Source organism: Amblyomma maculatum, chromosome 2 (genome assembly GCF_055883805.1).
Source record: "Amblyomma maculatum isolate TAMU_Amacu chromosome 2, ASM5588380v1, whole genome shotgun sequence".
NCBI lineage: Eukaryota > Metazoa > Arthropoda > Arachnida > Ixodida > Ixodidae > Amblyomma > Amblyomma maculatum.
In genome coordinates, this window is record NC_139345.1 from 36,545,256 (window position 1) to 36,561,299 (window position 16,044).

At 43.8% G+C, this 16,044-nt stretch overlaps 2 protein-coding genes across 8 annotated transcripts in view; one reads left to right on the forward strand and one right to left on the reverse strand.

Moving 5' to 3' along the window:
* Positions 1-8,582, reverse strand: part of Fmr1 (synaptic functional regulator FMR1) — a 57,919-nt gene extending 49,337 nt beyond the window's left edge. For all 6 annotated transcript variants that reach the window (XM_084593834.1, XM_084593836.1, XM_084593839.1 and 3 more), the window contains exons 1-3: positions 8,429-8,582; positions 7,768-7,820; positions 4,713-4,961 (exon numbers count right to left, since the gene is read on the reverse strand). In XM_084593834.1, coding sequence (XP_084449960.1) covers positions 4,713-4,961; positions 7,768-7,820; positions 8,429-8,500 — 374 coding nt within the window. In that variant the 5' untranslated portion in view covers positions 8,501-8,582. The remainder of the gene's footprint in view (positions 1-4,712; positions 4,962-7,767; positions 7,821-8,428) is intronic.
* An 83-nt stretch (positions 8,583-8,665) lies between these two features.
* LOC146198365 (WD repeat-containing protein 44-like) overlaps positions 8,666-16,044 on the forward strand; it is a 30,888-nt gene continuing 23,509 nt past the window's right edge. The window contains exons 1-2 of one of the 2 annotated variants that reach the window (XM_084593832.1): positions 8,666-8,894; positions 15,412-15,472. In XM_084593832.1, the coding sequence (XP_084449958.1) occupies positions 8,824-8,894; positions 15,412-15,472 (132 nt within the window). In that variant the 5' untranslated portion in view covers positions 8,666-8,823. The remainder of the gene's footprint in view (positions 8,895-15,411; positions 15,473-16,044) is intronic. The other variant, XM_084593831.1, reaches the window with a different exon arrangement.

Genomic DNA, 16,044 nt, shown 5'->3' on the forward strand with positions numbered 1-16,044 from the left:
TGAATGTGGATAAGCGCGACCAGGATTGAACCTGGCTCTCCCTGCTCTGCAGCCGAGCACCCTGATCACTGAGTCGCTGCTGTACGGTGTCTTTAGCGGGAGCGAGGTTGTGATGTGCGAAGCGCAAGCTGGGCTCACAGCCAATGTATGCACCTATGGTATTGACCCGCCAGGTCTCTCACTGAACGTCAATAATCTATAAAGGTGTTAAACGTGGCGTTCAGCCTCTTAACACAGACAGCATGCCACATTCGGTGTAAATCTTTAGGAAAATAGTGAAAGTTGCAGACTGGCCAGAACACATGCACAAACGATCGTGTGAACCTCACCCATGCTACTGAAGATTGTATGGCAGGAGGCACGCTGCTCATGATGCATTATCGCATTTTTGTTTGTCAGCAGTGACTTGACCTTGAGGAGTATTTTTTCGAAATGAGCCAAATCCACAAACCGAAATGCAAACCCAACTGTGGTGGCAAGCTAATCCAGTCAACTTTCTTTTAAAAAACGGATCGGAACAAAATCGGTCAAATCACACCAACTAAGCTAGCCCGCAGATCACATTTTAAATCGAAAACGAGCCAAATCTGTTCAACCAATAGGAGACTGACCCGGAGACCATGTGATTCAGCCAACATGGCAGCCTCCTTGTAGGCTCGTGACGGCGGTGCTCGTGCCTGATAGCGCGAACTGTGAGGTCTGTTTCGCGAGCTCCCCCCCCCCCCCCCCCCCCCCCTTTTTTCAAGAGTTTTGCTTTGACGGACTTAGTTCCGCATGGATTGCGACGGGTATGAAGAGATCGGTGAACGTTCCGTGCCCAGACGAGAAAAATAAAATCGCCCGCCAAGATGCTGAGGATGCAAGAATTTGCTGCTTCCGAAATGTAAACACAGATAGAAGACTCTGAAGTGTGCGCTTGTGAACCCCACTACAGGGTTTCAGTGTCTAATTCTGTATCGGTCCCAAAAAGGAAAAAGACCCTTGCACAAACGCCTAAACAGTGCGAGCTGTAAACGCACCAACTAAACGAACTAAAGGTGAGAGAGGTCACCAACCCTCTGATCACTTCGGTGTGTCATGGAAACAAAACGAAGAACTTGCGCATTTTGTGGCTGCCTTTAGTCGCTGTCGAGAAAAGGAGCTTTATGCTGCCAGGAAGATAGACCAGCTATCCATAATACATGTCTAAAGCAGGTGACGCATACTTGTAATTTTTTTTTTTTTTGCTTTTACTGCTGAAACCACAGCACAAGCATTTTTGAACATTGTTTTGAATGTAACCTGAAATGGTCGAATCCAATGCATTGCTTCGATATGAGCCAAATCCAATATTTCCATTGTTGTACAGGCCAAACTATGCACATATATTTTCGGAGATTAATGCTGTTTGAGTGCTCTATCTGCCCCATAAAACTTGTGAGGTACTAGGTTGAATACCAGCGCATTCCTTTCAGAAAAGAAATTACCAAATTTACTCGCATAATGATCGCACTCGCGTAATGATCGCACCCCTGAATTTTGAGGTCTAAATTCCATTTTTTAAATTCCCCGCGTAATGATCGCACCCCGAACATGGAGCCGCCTGGTAGTTGATCTGCAGTCCTCCCGCAGCGAATGCATTCCGACGAGTTCCCAACCTAGTCTAGTAACGGAGTTCCCATGATTCCATGCTTTGCGGTGTTCACCATTTTGCAATTCGGCAGCGTCGTAGCGTGCTTTGTGTTTTTGTGCGAGTTTACGCCATTTCACCATGGGGCGGTATGCCAGTTACACCGCCGCGTTCAAGCTCAAGGCTGTCGACTATGCACTGGAGCATGGCAACCGCGCTGCTGGTAGGCATTTCGGCGTGGACGAAATGAGGATACGCTATTGGAAGAAGCAGCGCGAGAAGCTGATGGCTACGAACAAGACATGGCGGGCTTTCCGTGGACCCAAAACGGGCAAGTTCCCTCGTGTTGAGGAGGCGGTCCTAGAATACGTGAGGGACCTGCGCAAGGATGGTTGTGCAGTGTCATTAGAAATGATACAGACGCAGGCGCGCACAACTGCCAGGAAGCTGGGAATCGCAGCAAAGGATTTCCGCGCTAGCTCCAGTTGGACGACTCGCTTTATGCGACGGAATGGACTTTCCCTGAGGCGGCGGACGTCGTTGTGCCAGCGGCTCCCAGCCGCGTATGAAAGCAAAGTGATAGACTTCCATCACTTCGTCACTATGCTTCGCGAAAAATGCGGTTACCTCATGTCGCAAATTGGAAATGCCGATTAAACTCCACTGACGTTCGACATGCCCCGGAATACAACTGTGAACGAGAAGGGCACTCGGAGCGTCCTCGTGAAGACGTCTGGCGCAGAAAAACAGCGATGCACAGTCATGCTTGCTGTGACGGCCGACGGGCGGAAGCTGCCACCATACGTGATCTTCAAACGGAAGACTATTCCGAAGGGAAACTTTCCCCGTGGCATCCATATACGTGCACAGATGAAATGGTGGATGACTGCAGACCTGATGGTCGACTGGATCAAGACTGTTTGGGGAAGAAGACCAGGAGCATTTCTGCTTCCCTCGCTTCTGGTTTTGGACAGTTTTAGGGGTCACCTTGTGGACAGCGTGCGTGCCAAGCTGAAAGAGCTGCACACGGACATTGCAGTCATTCCTGGCGGCCTGACTTCGCTGCTGCAGCCTCTCGACGTGTCTTTGAACAAACCGTTCAAGGACAATGTTCGACGACTTTATGCCAAGTGGATGGCGATGGGCCAGCATGATTTGACGCCGAGCGGAAAGATTAGAAGGCTATCCGTGGAGATGCTGTGCTCGTGGATCACAGAAGCGTGAGCAGTAGCCCCGACGAGGTAGTGGCTAAGAGTTTTAAGAAGACAGGCATATCTAACGCTTTGGATGGAACGGAAGATGACTTCCTGTGGGATTGTGAAGATGCTCCCAGCGACGACACTGCCATTTCCGATGAGTCGTGCAGCAGTGAAAGCGAGGATGGCGAGGATTCAGACTTTGGTTAGAGTACTGACGAAAAAAAATAAATGGGCATTGTGCACTCCATGTGATGCTTAATGTCGTGTTTATGGCGAAGCCTTACTCAGCTTTTATTTTTGGTTGTAATCGAGATATATGTTCTAAGACGTCTGACCTGCAACTTGTTTGCGTTTTCGGTGCTCAAAAATTTTTTGTAGAAAATTTACCCCGCGTAATGATCGCACCACGAAATTTGAGTCAGTATTTAAAAAAAAAAAAGTGCGATCATTATGCGAGTAAATACGGTATGGCCTTGTTCTCTGTTTTGGTAGATCTGGCTCATTTCCAAAAAAAAAAAAAAATCCTCACTTTACATATACACTTTGCTCACACCCATTGCACAATTTTTGCTCAGTCTCCCTGGGAGCTAAGAAATTTCGTTGCACTGAAAGTGCGGCAAAATCTACTTTGTTATACTGAAGCTACAAATACATAGCATTGCAAAAAAGTTTAAGACTTCTCTCTCTCTCTCTTTTTTTTGTGGGTTTAAGAACCCACAAGAACCACTTTCATTCCAGTATATTTATGTGAACAAAAATTGGGCAATGGTTGAATGCTTCTAAGTTTTAATTTCCCTAAATGATTTATTACTGCATGCACACTGTCGGAAGCATCAAAGCAGAACTGCTTGAAAACGGATCCCTCGTAGTGTGACGCAGTAGCGGCGATGCCCCCTCACAAGTAGCCTGCATAGTGCATGAGGCTACACCGCACTAAGCAAGCAGCACTTGGTGCACAGTCGCGGCGCAATGGAAGAACCATGCGGATAGAATCAAGGGAAACAATACAGTGCCACCAATGAGTGTCAAATAAATTGCAGGTTGGCTCAGTTGACTGGTGCGATGCTCATAAAAGCAAAACCGAAACTAAGTGGCTGATATATTGTTGATGTTGCTACCAGCTCTTTTTTCTCATACCTGCCGTTTCATGGACATCACGGGCGAATGGTCAACTAGCATGCAATTCAGGTTTGAGCCAGCCTATATCACTCGTGCCAATCTTACATGAATGCAGCCTGCATCACTACCTGTTGCGAGACCCGTAGTGTCTGTACAATGCCATAGCTTTACAGGGTCTTTGGCTGGGGCTGCGTCGACATAACCATCCGCATTTCCAAATAAATAGTAGTAGAATTAATAAGCCTTTATCTAGCTTTTAACTGTTTGTGTCAGAGCTTATGCAGAAAAAAGAGAAGGCAGCCTGAAATTCGAATCAACCAGATTGCACTGTTCTAGAGAAATGTTTGGAGAACTGGAACAATACCCTGTTTCATTAATGTTTAATGCTACATCTCAGCATTTCTTTGCAGCAGTGTGAAGGCTAGAAAATGAACAGATGCAATGTTCTCAGTCTGTATAGCAGCACCAGCATTATTTTTCTAATTACTGTAATACAAGTGCAACTGGTACTTCTAGTGGCATTGACAGGCTACTGTAAATAAAAGAAATAAGTAATTGGAACAAATTACACTTAAAAGCTATTACAAAAAAAAAAAAAAAAGAAAGTACCATAAGACACAGAACATTGACCAAAATGTGTCACGAATACTCAAGAAACAAATATTTCTTAATTCGGCACTGAAGATAGCATCAAACAAGCGACGCAACAGAAGGCACAAGCATAATGAGCTCAATTCATAGAAATAGCCTTCAACAGGAGCAATAAACAACAAAGAGAGCTTTACTTGGGGTTCTTGGGCCGGAGGCGATCCGAGGGTACAATCTCAGAGTAGGCTGTGTCCCAACCTTGGTACTCCACCACATGAAAGTCCCCCTTGGTCATCTTGACCCGCGCTTCCCACCACCCAGAGGCTTCCTGGTCATTAGCTTTGGAAAACACCTCCACTTCCTGGCCTTCCGTGAAGGTCTCGTCCCCGCGTGCACTCGATGGAAGCCGAACCCGTTGAAATGAGAACTTGTTCGGAGGCTGCCAGCTGCATGTGCAGTAACACTACATGTCAGGTCCCGAAGAACACATCGCCCTTCTACCCCTTGAATATGGATAAAAAGACATGAAAGGAAGACATACAGAGGAAGAAATGCAAACTTTACAGCCCTTCACTGGTTCGCGAGTAGTCGAACAAAATAGAGCAATTTTCAGCAATGCTGTCATAGACCTCTTTCCAAAGAAGGCAAATTCGAATTATGATACTATTGAAAACTTTCTACTTCCAACGAATTTGTGAAAAATGATTAGCGGTTTCATCTCGCTATGACGTCAATGAAGGTTTTAAAGGCAAAGGCACTAATTCCAAGGCTACACCGGGCGAGAATCCAAAGCCAATGCCATATGTTATTGCCACACACTCAAGCCTAGTCATTCTAGGAGTATACATCAAACACATATGCTTCAAAGAATGCACAGATGCCATGGTTTGCATCCATAACAGCCAACCAAAATATGGTTGTGAAGGAAAATTATACAGCTTTCTACTTCACTTTGCACGATTCCCCTAAAGGCTAAGACTACTTGCAGTTGCTGACCAATTCAGTCTCACCTGCCAGCTGACAGGCAGTGGGCCTAGATTCTCCAGAACAGGATGACTATTTTCAATTGCAATGTTTGTAAGAAAGCTGTATAATTTTATCAAGCAGGTAGAGCTATGCATATAGGCAATAATAATGATGGCTTGATTTGTGGGTTTAACTTCTCAAAGCGACTCGGGCTATGAGACATGCCATTGTCGAGCGTTCCAGAAATTTCGACCACTTGGGGTTCTTTAACGTGCACTAACGCCTGGCTCTTCGCCTCCATCGAAAAGCGGCCGCCGAGGTCGGGATTCAATCCCATATCCTTGGGAACAGTAGTCCAGCACCATAACCACTGCGCCACCCCGGCGAGGATGTGATGTAACGAGTAATTGCTCTCTTATTACAGCGAAAAATTTCCTGAAGTGAAAACCTATCTGGGAGTTAATGGTAGTCAATGTGCTATAGAAATGTGACAATATACCTAAGTATTTCAAGTTATTCTTGTTCCTGCAGACGGAAGAGAGACAATTTCAGTATCTGCTCTATGTACCAACTTCACTTCAACATTAGGTATACAACCGAACAAAAAGAAATTGAATAAAAGGGCAAATTGCAAAGCTTGAACCATGACATTACAGGCAATTCAAGTGCTAGAAACCACAAAGTGTACAGGACAAGAGAAGCAGATACCCGAAATGACCACTTTTTCTTTCTGGAGCTTGCAATAGATAAGAGCCCACACAGCCAAGATATGATAGCCAAGATAAAGCAATAAAATAGTGATGTTTGCTGCATGACAAATCCAAGGCTGCTTGATATGGAGAACTATACAACAAGTAAAATATTGATAAGGCACACTTAACTTCCTGTGTACTTAAAACAAAGTAAGCTAAAGAGCCTCACGATACAATGGCTTCCTCTAGACACATGCTAAACCAATACCCAGTACAACACAAAAGTGACTTTTCCCATAAAAAAAAATATATTTATTTTTAATGTCCAACCAAAGAATAATTAGAATTTGAACATTACAAACGACTAGCCCAGTCACGCGGAAGTACCATAGTTAAAAAATACAAACTAGAGCACGTAACAATGCATTCTGAATCACTCCTCTTGCCATATATGGGAGGCTGTAGGCAACAAGAACCAATTGATGAATTCAGTTTGAGCAGAAAAAAAAAAAAAAAAAAAACAGATTTGGTAGCTTTTCTAGGCAGGCATATAAATGCATCTGTCATTGTAAACTGTTAAAAATGTTGCATGGCTGGAAAAGAAAGAAATAACCAGCAAACTTGTCTTACACAAAAATGCTCGACTACCCCACCTCCTCTTGTGGGGGTAGTCAGTCACCTAATGACGAATTGGAAGCCCAAGCAGAGATATCCATGCTTCCTGTAACTGTTTAGGTGGACCCTACATCCTGAACAGTTTACATCTGCGGGACTTACAAATCCTTTCAATATACTTCAAAACCAACTATGACATCATAATGGTGAAAAATTATAACGAAGTTATTCAGAAATTTAGTATTTTAAATCTACAGAAATGTTGATATTCAAGCTTGTATTGAATAAACAATTCAATAAGGCAAAAGAAAAGGAGGTATACAGAACACATACTGGGCAATACTGATATTAGATGTCGGAATGTGTATCCCCAACCTACGGTCTACATTTCCATTACCGATTAACGTGCGCCAGCTTAAACCGACTTAAAAGCGGCCCTAGCCCTCCAGTAAAAAAAAAAGGTTGCCCCTCAATTCAGCAAACGGCCAGTTCTCTTCGTGAGCGCGAAGGCTGTGCATCGCCCACGCCAGGCTTCATTATAGATTGCACGATTTTTCTTTTTCTGTATTGCGGAAGCTGTCAAGACTGCTGGCACGCCCATCACCCCAAGGCTCGGCAACAAGTACGAAACGAGACCAAAGGAGAAGTTCGAACCCACAAAGGCAGAGCGCCGGCACATCGATAACAGAAGCGTGCGAACCGAAGTTCACCCCGCGCCATGTGGGGGCCTGAATGCGCTCACGACAATGGTACATGCGCCGACTATTTGCGTGCCTTTCAGCTCACTACTAGTGCACTGAGCCTGCGACTGGTGCCAGCTTCAGAAAAATCCCAAAGACACCCAATAAAAGAGGATTTATCTTCTTAGCACAGCGGCCGGCGTGCTTTCAGAGATGCTCTCAGGGATTAGGGAGGAGCCATGCCCAAGCTCTCTCCGAAACAGTACGGGGTAATAGAGGCATCGTCCGTGAATACTCACTCATTTTCGAATGCAACTGTGATGTCGTTCTCGTGGACGTCGACGACGAAGGCCTGCGCAAAGAATGAACAACACGTGAGCCTCGCGACTAGCCGCCGAGGCGTTCACAACGAGAGGTCCGAAACGCTGGCAACGCCGCCGTCGCCGCAGGCACGCGATCGGTGTGGTTCGGCGATAAGCCATTTCTTCAAAAGCTTTTCTTTCCCAAAACGGATCGCCACAGTGGCTCAAAGCTAGCAAAAGGAAGCTGGTGACGATTTTTGTAGGTTCAGTGACCCTATAAAGAGGCAGACGCCTTCGCAAAGGGAGAAACAAAGCTGTCACAGGGAGTGCTGCTTGGCCGCATCGCGCGTGGTTGGACTGCAGGGCGCAGCAACTAGGCGCGCTGTCCAGTGCGTAAAGAAGTCAATTTTCACAGAAAACATTTGCAAAAGAACGTGTTCACCGGCTCTTAAGCCTAAATTATGACCGACAGCAAGAGTTTGGAACGAGCGCGGCAACACATTTTTAACCCTAACAAAACTTTGCACTTCGGTTCGCCACTAAACGCACTTGGGCAAGGCAGGGCGCAGAGTAATAGCACTAGAAGCCGTCCCAAAGCATTAACACTGTCTCTGATGTGATGGACAAAATTAATTTTGAATAGTATCAGTAAATTTACCTTATAGTGGGCTCCGTTTTCGCCCCGCACTTCCACAGCCAAGTCCTCCATCTTTCCCGTCATGAGCATCATGGGATTTGGATCAGTTCTATTTTTTATGCGGAACGTTCGTTTTCACCAATTACCCTTATCGCATTTTTAAGACACTTTATCGGATACAGTTTTTTGTGTCTTCAGATATTTAAAGGTTTTATATAAAAAATATTATTACATATCAATTTGTATCTATCCTGCTGCTTGTGCAAACATGGTTGTCTATGCACAGTTATGTCGTGTGCTGTAGTGGTTGTAAGCGCGTGATGTCTCTTTCATGTAGTTTCGTTGTAAGGGGTGAAAAGTCAACTTTTTCTGCTGATGTAGATTAGTCGCTAGAGAGCCGTCGCAAGCGGTTGTAAATGGCATCTGATAGTGACTCGGACGAGTTTTTCGATGCTGTCTCAAGTCCGATTCGGTCTGTTGAAAACAAGTGAGTTGTTGGTCATCCGAAAGCTTTCACTGCCTCATCAATCGTGGGATTTTGTCTTCAAGCTCTGGACTCCTGCACGTTTTCTTTCTTTGCTGGCTTTCGCGAGGATTAGAGCTTTCTGCGTAGTGTCGTAGAGAGTATCGAAAGTCGACAGGAATTTATTTACGCGAGTTGAATGCCATGACAAATGCCGCCCTTCTTTTGAAAGTGCTGTTTTACTCCTCGCGCTTGGGACACGCCTCGCTCTGGCGCGCGATCTGATGGCGCGTGCCGAACTTGCCGATTGAAACCGCGCATTCGTCAACGAAGCGGTGCGCGCCCGAGCTGCAGCTGTCAAACGCCTTCATGCTGCAGCCGTACGACGTCCACTGCCCAAATTTTCCGGTGCGTTAGGTGCCGTGATCGAGAGGACGATTACGTAGCACAACCCGCCGTCCAACCTGTGTTTACCTGATGTGCGGAATTTGATAATTGATGAGTCCAGCCGAGATGTTCTGGCCCTACTCCTCGCTTTATTGGAGCACATATGTTACACAGCTTTCATAACTGGGCAGTCGCGTTGCAACATCAGCCGCCGGACAGCAAACAAATCTGTAATTGCGACTTGGTCTAGTTGATTGCATTAGCTGTGACGTTCATTGCCGATTGTTCTGCATATGTACTTAATAATTAATCTACCTTGCGGTTCCTCATGACAGCATCGCTAACGTATGTAGGTACATCACCCTATGCGAGTTCTGTTACACCACATAGTGCCTCTGTAGGAGCCTGTGCCCATTTTTGCAGCAGTGGCGGTTCTGTGTGCTCACTACGTGGTTCACAGTTTCAGCAGTGTTACTACATAATGCGCGCGCGCACGCACGCACGCACGCACGCACGCACACACAAAAACTCCGTCTCATCTGCAGTGCAAAAATAGTGTATTGTTGATTATTCATAATGCTCCTGGGTGTATCCAACTTTCCTTGTAACAACATCATTAATGCTATGGCACGCGTGCTCTAGCATTCACCAAGCGTATAAAGATAAAAGCTGCCCTTTCTAGTGATAAAACAATTTTTGCTTCTTTCCCAGAGATGGGGCAAGAAAACTTCTTATTTTAGTATTTGCTCCACTGTATATTTCAATTCGCTTGTATTTATTTATATCGTTTGTAATGTAATTCAATTTCAGTTACTTTAATATCTGAGAATAATAATACCACAGTAGTGTCGCATATAGAAAGGCAGTGTTTTTCACCTAGGAATACATGCACATGCTGTACATATTTCGAGGTTATTGCTGACATGCTAGTACATGGGCCATGGAAAAGGTTCCTCAAACTTGGGAATTTCTTTGTCTCTGGCATTTTCTCTCTCTCGCCTCGTCGTTCGTAACACATTGAAAAATATAGAGCCATTATGTATAAGTCAGTAGTCCATATGGAATGCTGTATAGGCAGTGTCTTCGAGTGCTTTACTTGGCTCATGAATGGCATCCACAGGAAGCGACAAAACATAGATGATACATGTGCTAGTGAAGTTTAAGGCTAGTTTGTTGTTAGGTTTTGAACCGATGACATATGTACCTCCAATAGTGTGCCCTTAATTGTACCTAAGTTAAACGTGATTCAGGTGTCCATTGAAAAATGTGACAGATGGTGCGCCTTTCCTTTCTTTAAAAACCAATTTTTAACTTTGGTGGTGCAGTGGTAAGACGCCCGACTACTGTGCCGGAGTTCCCGGGTTCGAACCCGACCTCGGCGGCTGCGTTTCGATGGAGGCGAAACGAAGGCGTCCGTGTGCTGTGCGATGTCAGCGCACGTTAAAGATCCCCAGGTGGTCGAAATTACTCCGTAGCCCTCCACTACGGCTCCCCTTTCTCTCTATCCACTTTCACTCCCACCCTCCTCCCTTCCCTTATGGCGCGGTTCAGGTGTCCACAGAGCAAGTGTGACAGATACTGCGCCTTTCCCTTCCTATGAACCAACCAACCAACCAGCCTGTTTCTTAATGTTAAACCGCCGAGCAAAACCATGCCAAACAGTGCTATCTTACGTCTTAAACGGTTTGAGCGGAGTTAAATCCCGGCTCATTTTTTCTTTTTTCCGTCATGCTCTAGCAGAATTCAAAAGAATCTAGTGTAATGATATATAAAACGGTTATTGCAAGAATGGCAAAGAGAGGGGCGGCTTAAAGACTTCTCTGAGCTACTTCCTGAAGCTGGACAGTTCAGGCACTTTTGTTCACTTTGAAATTTACCAGCGCTGCGATGAGGAACAACAGCGAGAGGGGAAAGACAAGGACCAACGCAGTGACAGAAATAAAATGATAGGCATGAATTGTTTAGCTTGTCCTGATGTAATGTAAACTGCAGAGGGGCCACAAAAATTGCTATTCAGCTGCACTCTGCAGTCAGTTGTTTTCTCTCATGTATCGTGTAGAAAATAAATTGCAACAATAGAACAAAAAGCACCTACATAGAAAAAAAAAGAGAGGCAAAAAGTTGCAAACATTTATTTGTGCAGTATCTGTCATACTTGTTTCTGTGGACACCTGAACTGTGTCCTGAACCGCATCATAAGGGAAGAAGGTGGGAATGAAAGTGGAAAGAGAAAGAAGAGCCGTAGTGGAGGGCTACAGAGTAATTCCGACTACCTGGGGATCTTTATCGTGCACTGACACCGCACAGCACGCGGACGCCTCTTCGTTTCGCCTCCATCGAAACTTCTTGCACAATTATTTTAAATGTCTTGGGTACCTTTATTGCGCCAAATATATCTGCTGAGTACTGTCTTGTTCTGTTTGTTACTCTCTTGCTTCCCGTGTGCATTGTTCTAATATACCTTGCTTTAGTTGAAAACTGCTGACGTTTAGCTCATTTCATGCATCATACATCAATCGTATTGCAGATCTAGACTTATGAAGTAAGTTAAATGTCAGTGCTGAGCACATAACACTTGTGCCTGTAGTCTATATTGCCTGGTTAGAAGTACTCGACAACATTTGTTGCTGGAATTAGAAATTTGAGAATATTCACTTTGTTACCTATTGTGTTTCAAGTTTGCTCGCTGTAGTCATGCTAGAAGTACTTAGTGCTGAGAGAATTCTAAAAGGGTGTTTCCAAATTAGACCAAGTGAATGCTTGATTTAACAAAGGACCTCGAGCAGTTGGTTCAGATCACAACTTTATATCTGGTATTTTGATAAATGTTAGTTGTAACATTGTATTACTATTTTATACTTCAACTAATCATGAATAAAAATTGGTTATAGTTAGTAATTTGTGTTGCCTGTGCCAGTCACACCAACTTTTATGTGTGGTGGCCTCCTTGTGCCTTTTAACTGTTTACATATTATGGGCAAAATTGCAATTTTTTGTTTCATTTTTTTTTTTACCAGAGAAATTGTTTGTTACATTAGCACACAGCACATCAAAATTAAGCTATAAATGCATTATTTGATAATATGCATTTCTAGCAGGTAAGGTAATTTTCTTAAAGGTGCACTGAAAAGAATTTTGACGGTGTCTTTTTATTGCGGGAACTCAATCAACACGCTCCGAACATTCTTATAAACTTCGGATTACTGCCCTGTGTGACAGATATTGCTGTTAAATCAGATAAAACGTCCTTGCTCCTCACCTTTTTCTTTTTTTTTTTTAACTTGCTGCAAAGAGGAGGAGGAATTAGCCATAGAGCAGAGTTCATTTCAGGCAATCATGTGACGATTTGCTGCCCTGGCGTCGGTGGAGTAATATGGAGTGACCTGGTGAACCCTGTGCTTTTGCACCGGGCCTGTTGTTTCGGTGACATGCTATGTGAACCACAAATATGCAGACTTTTTATCAGAATATTATTTGCATTATATCTAATAAGACCAATAAAGATTACATAGGGTGTCTCTGCAGATTAGAGGATTTTTATTGGCCACTGCAGAGTGGTGAGGTTGGGTCTTGCAGAAGGAAACAGTATGGGTGTATTTTTATTGCCGCGGGCTTAATTTACCATTAAGCTGTCTGCGAATAAAACTATTTATTCACAAAAAAACAAAGCGAAAGCAAAATTGTGCAGAACATTGCTTAGTGTACCTTTAAGCATATAACTTGATGGTCATAGTTACTGACTTGGTGCTACATTACTTATTGATGATCTACATTGCATCTTTTGACTGTTTTAGCTTAACTTCATAAGCTGCAATAAGTTATAGTGCGTTATCGCTGTGGTGCAACTAGTACTTTGCTATTTTGTGCAATTATTAGTTTGTATGAATATTCACTCAGTGTTTACAATATACGATTTGGTTTTTACTACATTATTCATTTTAAATTCGATTTTGAGAAAGTACTTTTTGCACACTCCTTGTCAATTTTTTTGCTTATAATAATGTGAGAACTGTGCTGAATTCGACCTTAAAGACATTAATATGGCATATAGACCATTTTCACGGCGAGGAGGAAAATAGCCTCGAACCGGAACGCGCTGCGCGGCTCCTCCTGTCTGGTATGTGGGGACGCGGGCATAGCAGCGGGGGTGGCAGGGCATTCAACGGAGAAAGGGCACACGTTGCAGTCTTTTGCACACAGAGTATCTCGAATAGCCGCAAAGTATCTAATCCGATTAGCTGATGTGGGCGATGTGCTTTCTTTCCCTGTTCTTTCTTCTTTCGCCCCTTTCTATCCTTCATTTCCCTGATCGTTTCATTTCCGCCAGCCGCAGTTTAGCTGCGCTGCCGCGGTTAACGCAATCTTTTTTTCTTTACTCAGTTGTTTGCATTAACAAAAAAGAAGAAAAAAACCAAAAGGAGATGATTAACAGAAGATCAAAGATTAACAGCGGTGGTATGCGCGTGTGTTGCTCTACACTGTTCCACTTGCAACTCACTCAATTGGGCGAAGACGAGCAGCTTCTGAATTTCAAGCCCCAACCGAAAATGTTTCGCTTTGGCAGCCTTTCGTGCGAGTTCCGAACACTGTGTTTGTAGTGTAGGGACCGGAAAAACTGAATACCCGTGCAACAACGACAGACTTTGGGCAAATATTTACCAGATGCCGCCTGGTAAAGAAGAACTATTTCGATTCAGTCACCTGAGGTTAATGCAAGTAAGAAAGAACCTGTCCCACTTGAAGACAACGATATACCAATAAATTGGTTGTCAACTTATTTAGTGAAACAGCGCTAAAATATATATATTTTTTTGAAAACACGCATCTCGTAATATTTTGCTGCCGATAATAAACGGGAATATGATCATAGGAATAGCAGCGATTGCTTGCAGTAAGCAAACCTTGCGACAAAAACTGGACTATATAATTGTTGACAAAAGCAACTTTCGATGAGTTCATTATGGGGACATAATTTAAGGTCACTATTCCATAGGTATCAATTGTCCATTTTATTTTGTATTTGGATGTCAGCATGATGGCAGCGTCAGACAAATGCAACAAACGCCCAGTCAGAGAAATTGCAGGATAGCAGCTTTCGCTGTTGACAAGTCATCGCCACTACCCGCACATACCGGCAAACAGGTGGTTGAGCTATGTAGGCAATGCTGAAATCCGATTGCCTGGTAGTGAACGCTTGAACACCCTGCCTGATTGTCACCCAACAAAAGTAGCCAGGGTAGAGTACATGGATCCAAAATGGATAGTGGATACTTAAGAATAGAACCCTAGTGGAGGTGTGGGAACTTCCGCAGTAGCCGCTCAAGCAGTAAGGAGTATATAAATGATCGGTTGACCCAACAAATCTAGCGCAATTAGCATTGCTCCTAAACGTGACATGAAACGGCAGCATTCACTTCCTTTCTTTCCTCAAATTGTTACGGTAAGCCATCTCTAATAATAATAAGAATAAAAGGTAGATCGAAAGTTGCTTCACTGCCAGTGGTGCGCCGCCGCCTCTCTGTGCCACATAAAAGTTACACACTAATTGTAATCAGGCTTGTAGCCTTCAGCCGACCTAATCAGGAGCATAATTTTTTGTCATTTCTGACCGAATGGCTTCGCTGCTACTGAAAACTTTTTTTTCTTTCAGCTAGGTACTTCCAGAAAGCAAAAATTTGCACGCGAAAGTTCCAAAATGCAGATTTCCGCTACTTGTCGCCTGTTCCGCGGATGGGACCCCACATACCAGCATGGCGGCTGTTCACAACTCGGCCGCTAGATGGCACCACATACACAAAATAGCAGGGCCCATGATAAAACGGTCTATATTGGCTGGCCTTTTGCAACATATAGCTACAAGCATAAACAATTAAGGCGGTGTAGCTAAATGTGTCAATATGTTTGGGCACATATATCAGTTGTATGTTGGTTTAGACTTACTGGAATGTTTTTAGTATGCACTGAAGTGCCAAAAAGCAGCCCTCTTTCTTGTTTAATGCTTATTATAGTTGCTGTTGGTCACTTTTATTGTTGCAAGTTTATGTTTCATTCTGACATTCCCTGTAGTATCCACATATTCTTCAAACCACCGCTTGACCATTATTCATGGCCTGCATTCCTTTATTTCATATTCAATGTGGCTGTGTGCTTGCAGAGATGTTGCTGAACAGGATGGCAAACGTTCCTCGCAAGCAGAGATGGAAAAGGCCGTCGAGGTAAGTTTGATGTGCTCTTCTGCTCGTATGTACATAAATAAAGTTGTAGTGACCTATCAACCTTAGCCGTCCTTCTTCATTTGCTTTGCATAAGTAGCCTTATAAATACAGTTGCAGTAGTTTTGCTCCTAAACTGTCCTTTGCATTTGTTCTCCATGTCGTGCTGATAGGTGAAAGGTAGTTCCTGTGGCTGATGTCTTTGTGGCATTCCTTATTTATGCTTGCTAATAAGGAATGCCGTGCAATGGCAATGAAATGCGAAAAGTTGTTACCATGTCTGCTAATTTGGCAGCAGTGATATGTATTTTCGTAAGCTCTGAAATAAAACGCTTAACCAAACACAAAAGAGTTTTGTTAACACTGGTGACAGTAACTTCCTTTGGCAGTGACCCAAACTCTCTTGTCTTAAAGTGTGACAAAATACTTGCAAAGCTCGATGCACGGTTGCATTCTAAACTTCTCACTCAATACAAGCAAAACCAAAACAATATTATTTCATGCCAGAAATATATTATTTAAAGTAAACCATACCACACATATTTAAGGCAACCTATAAGAACTTGTCAAGAAAT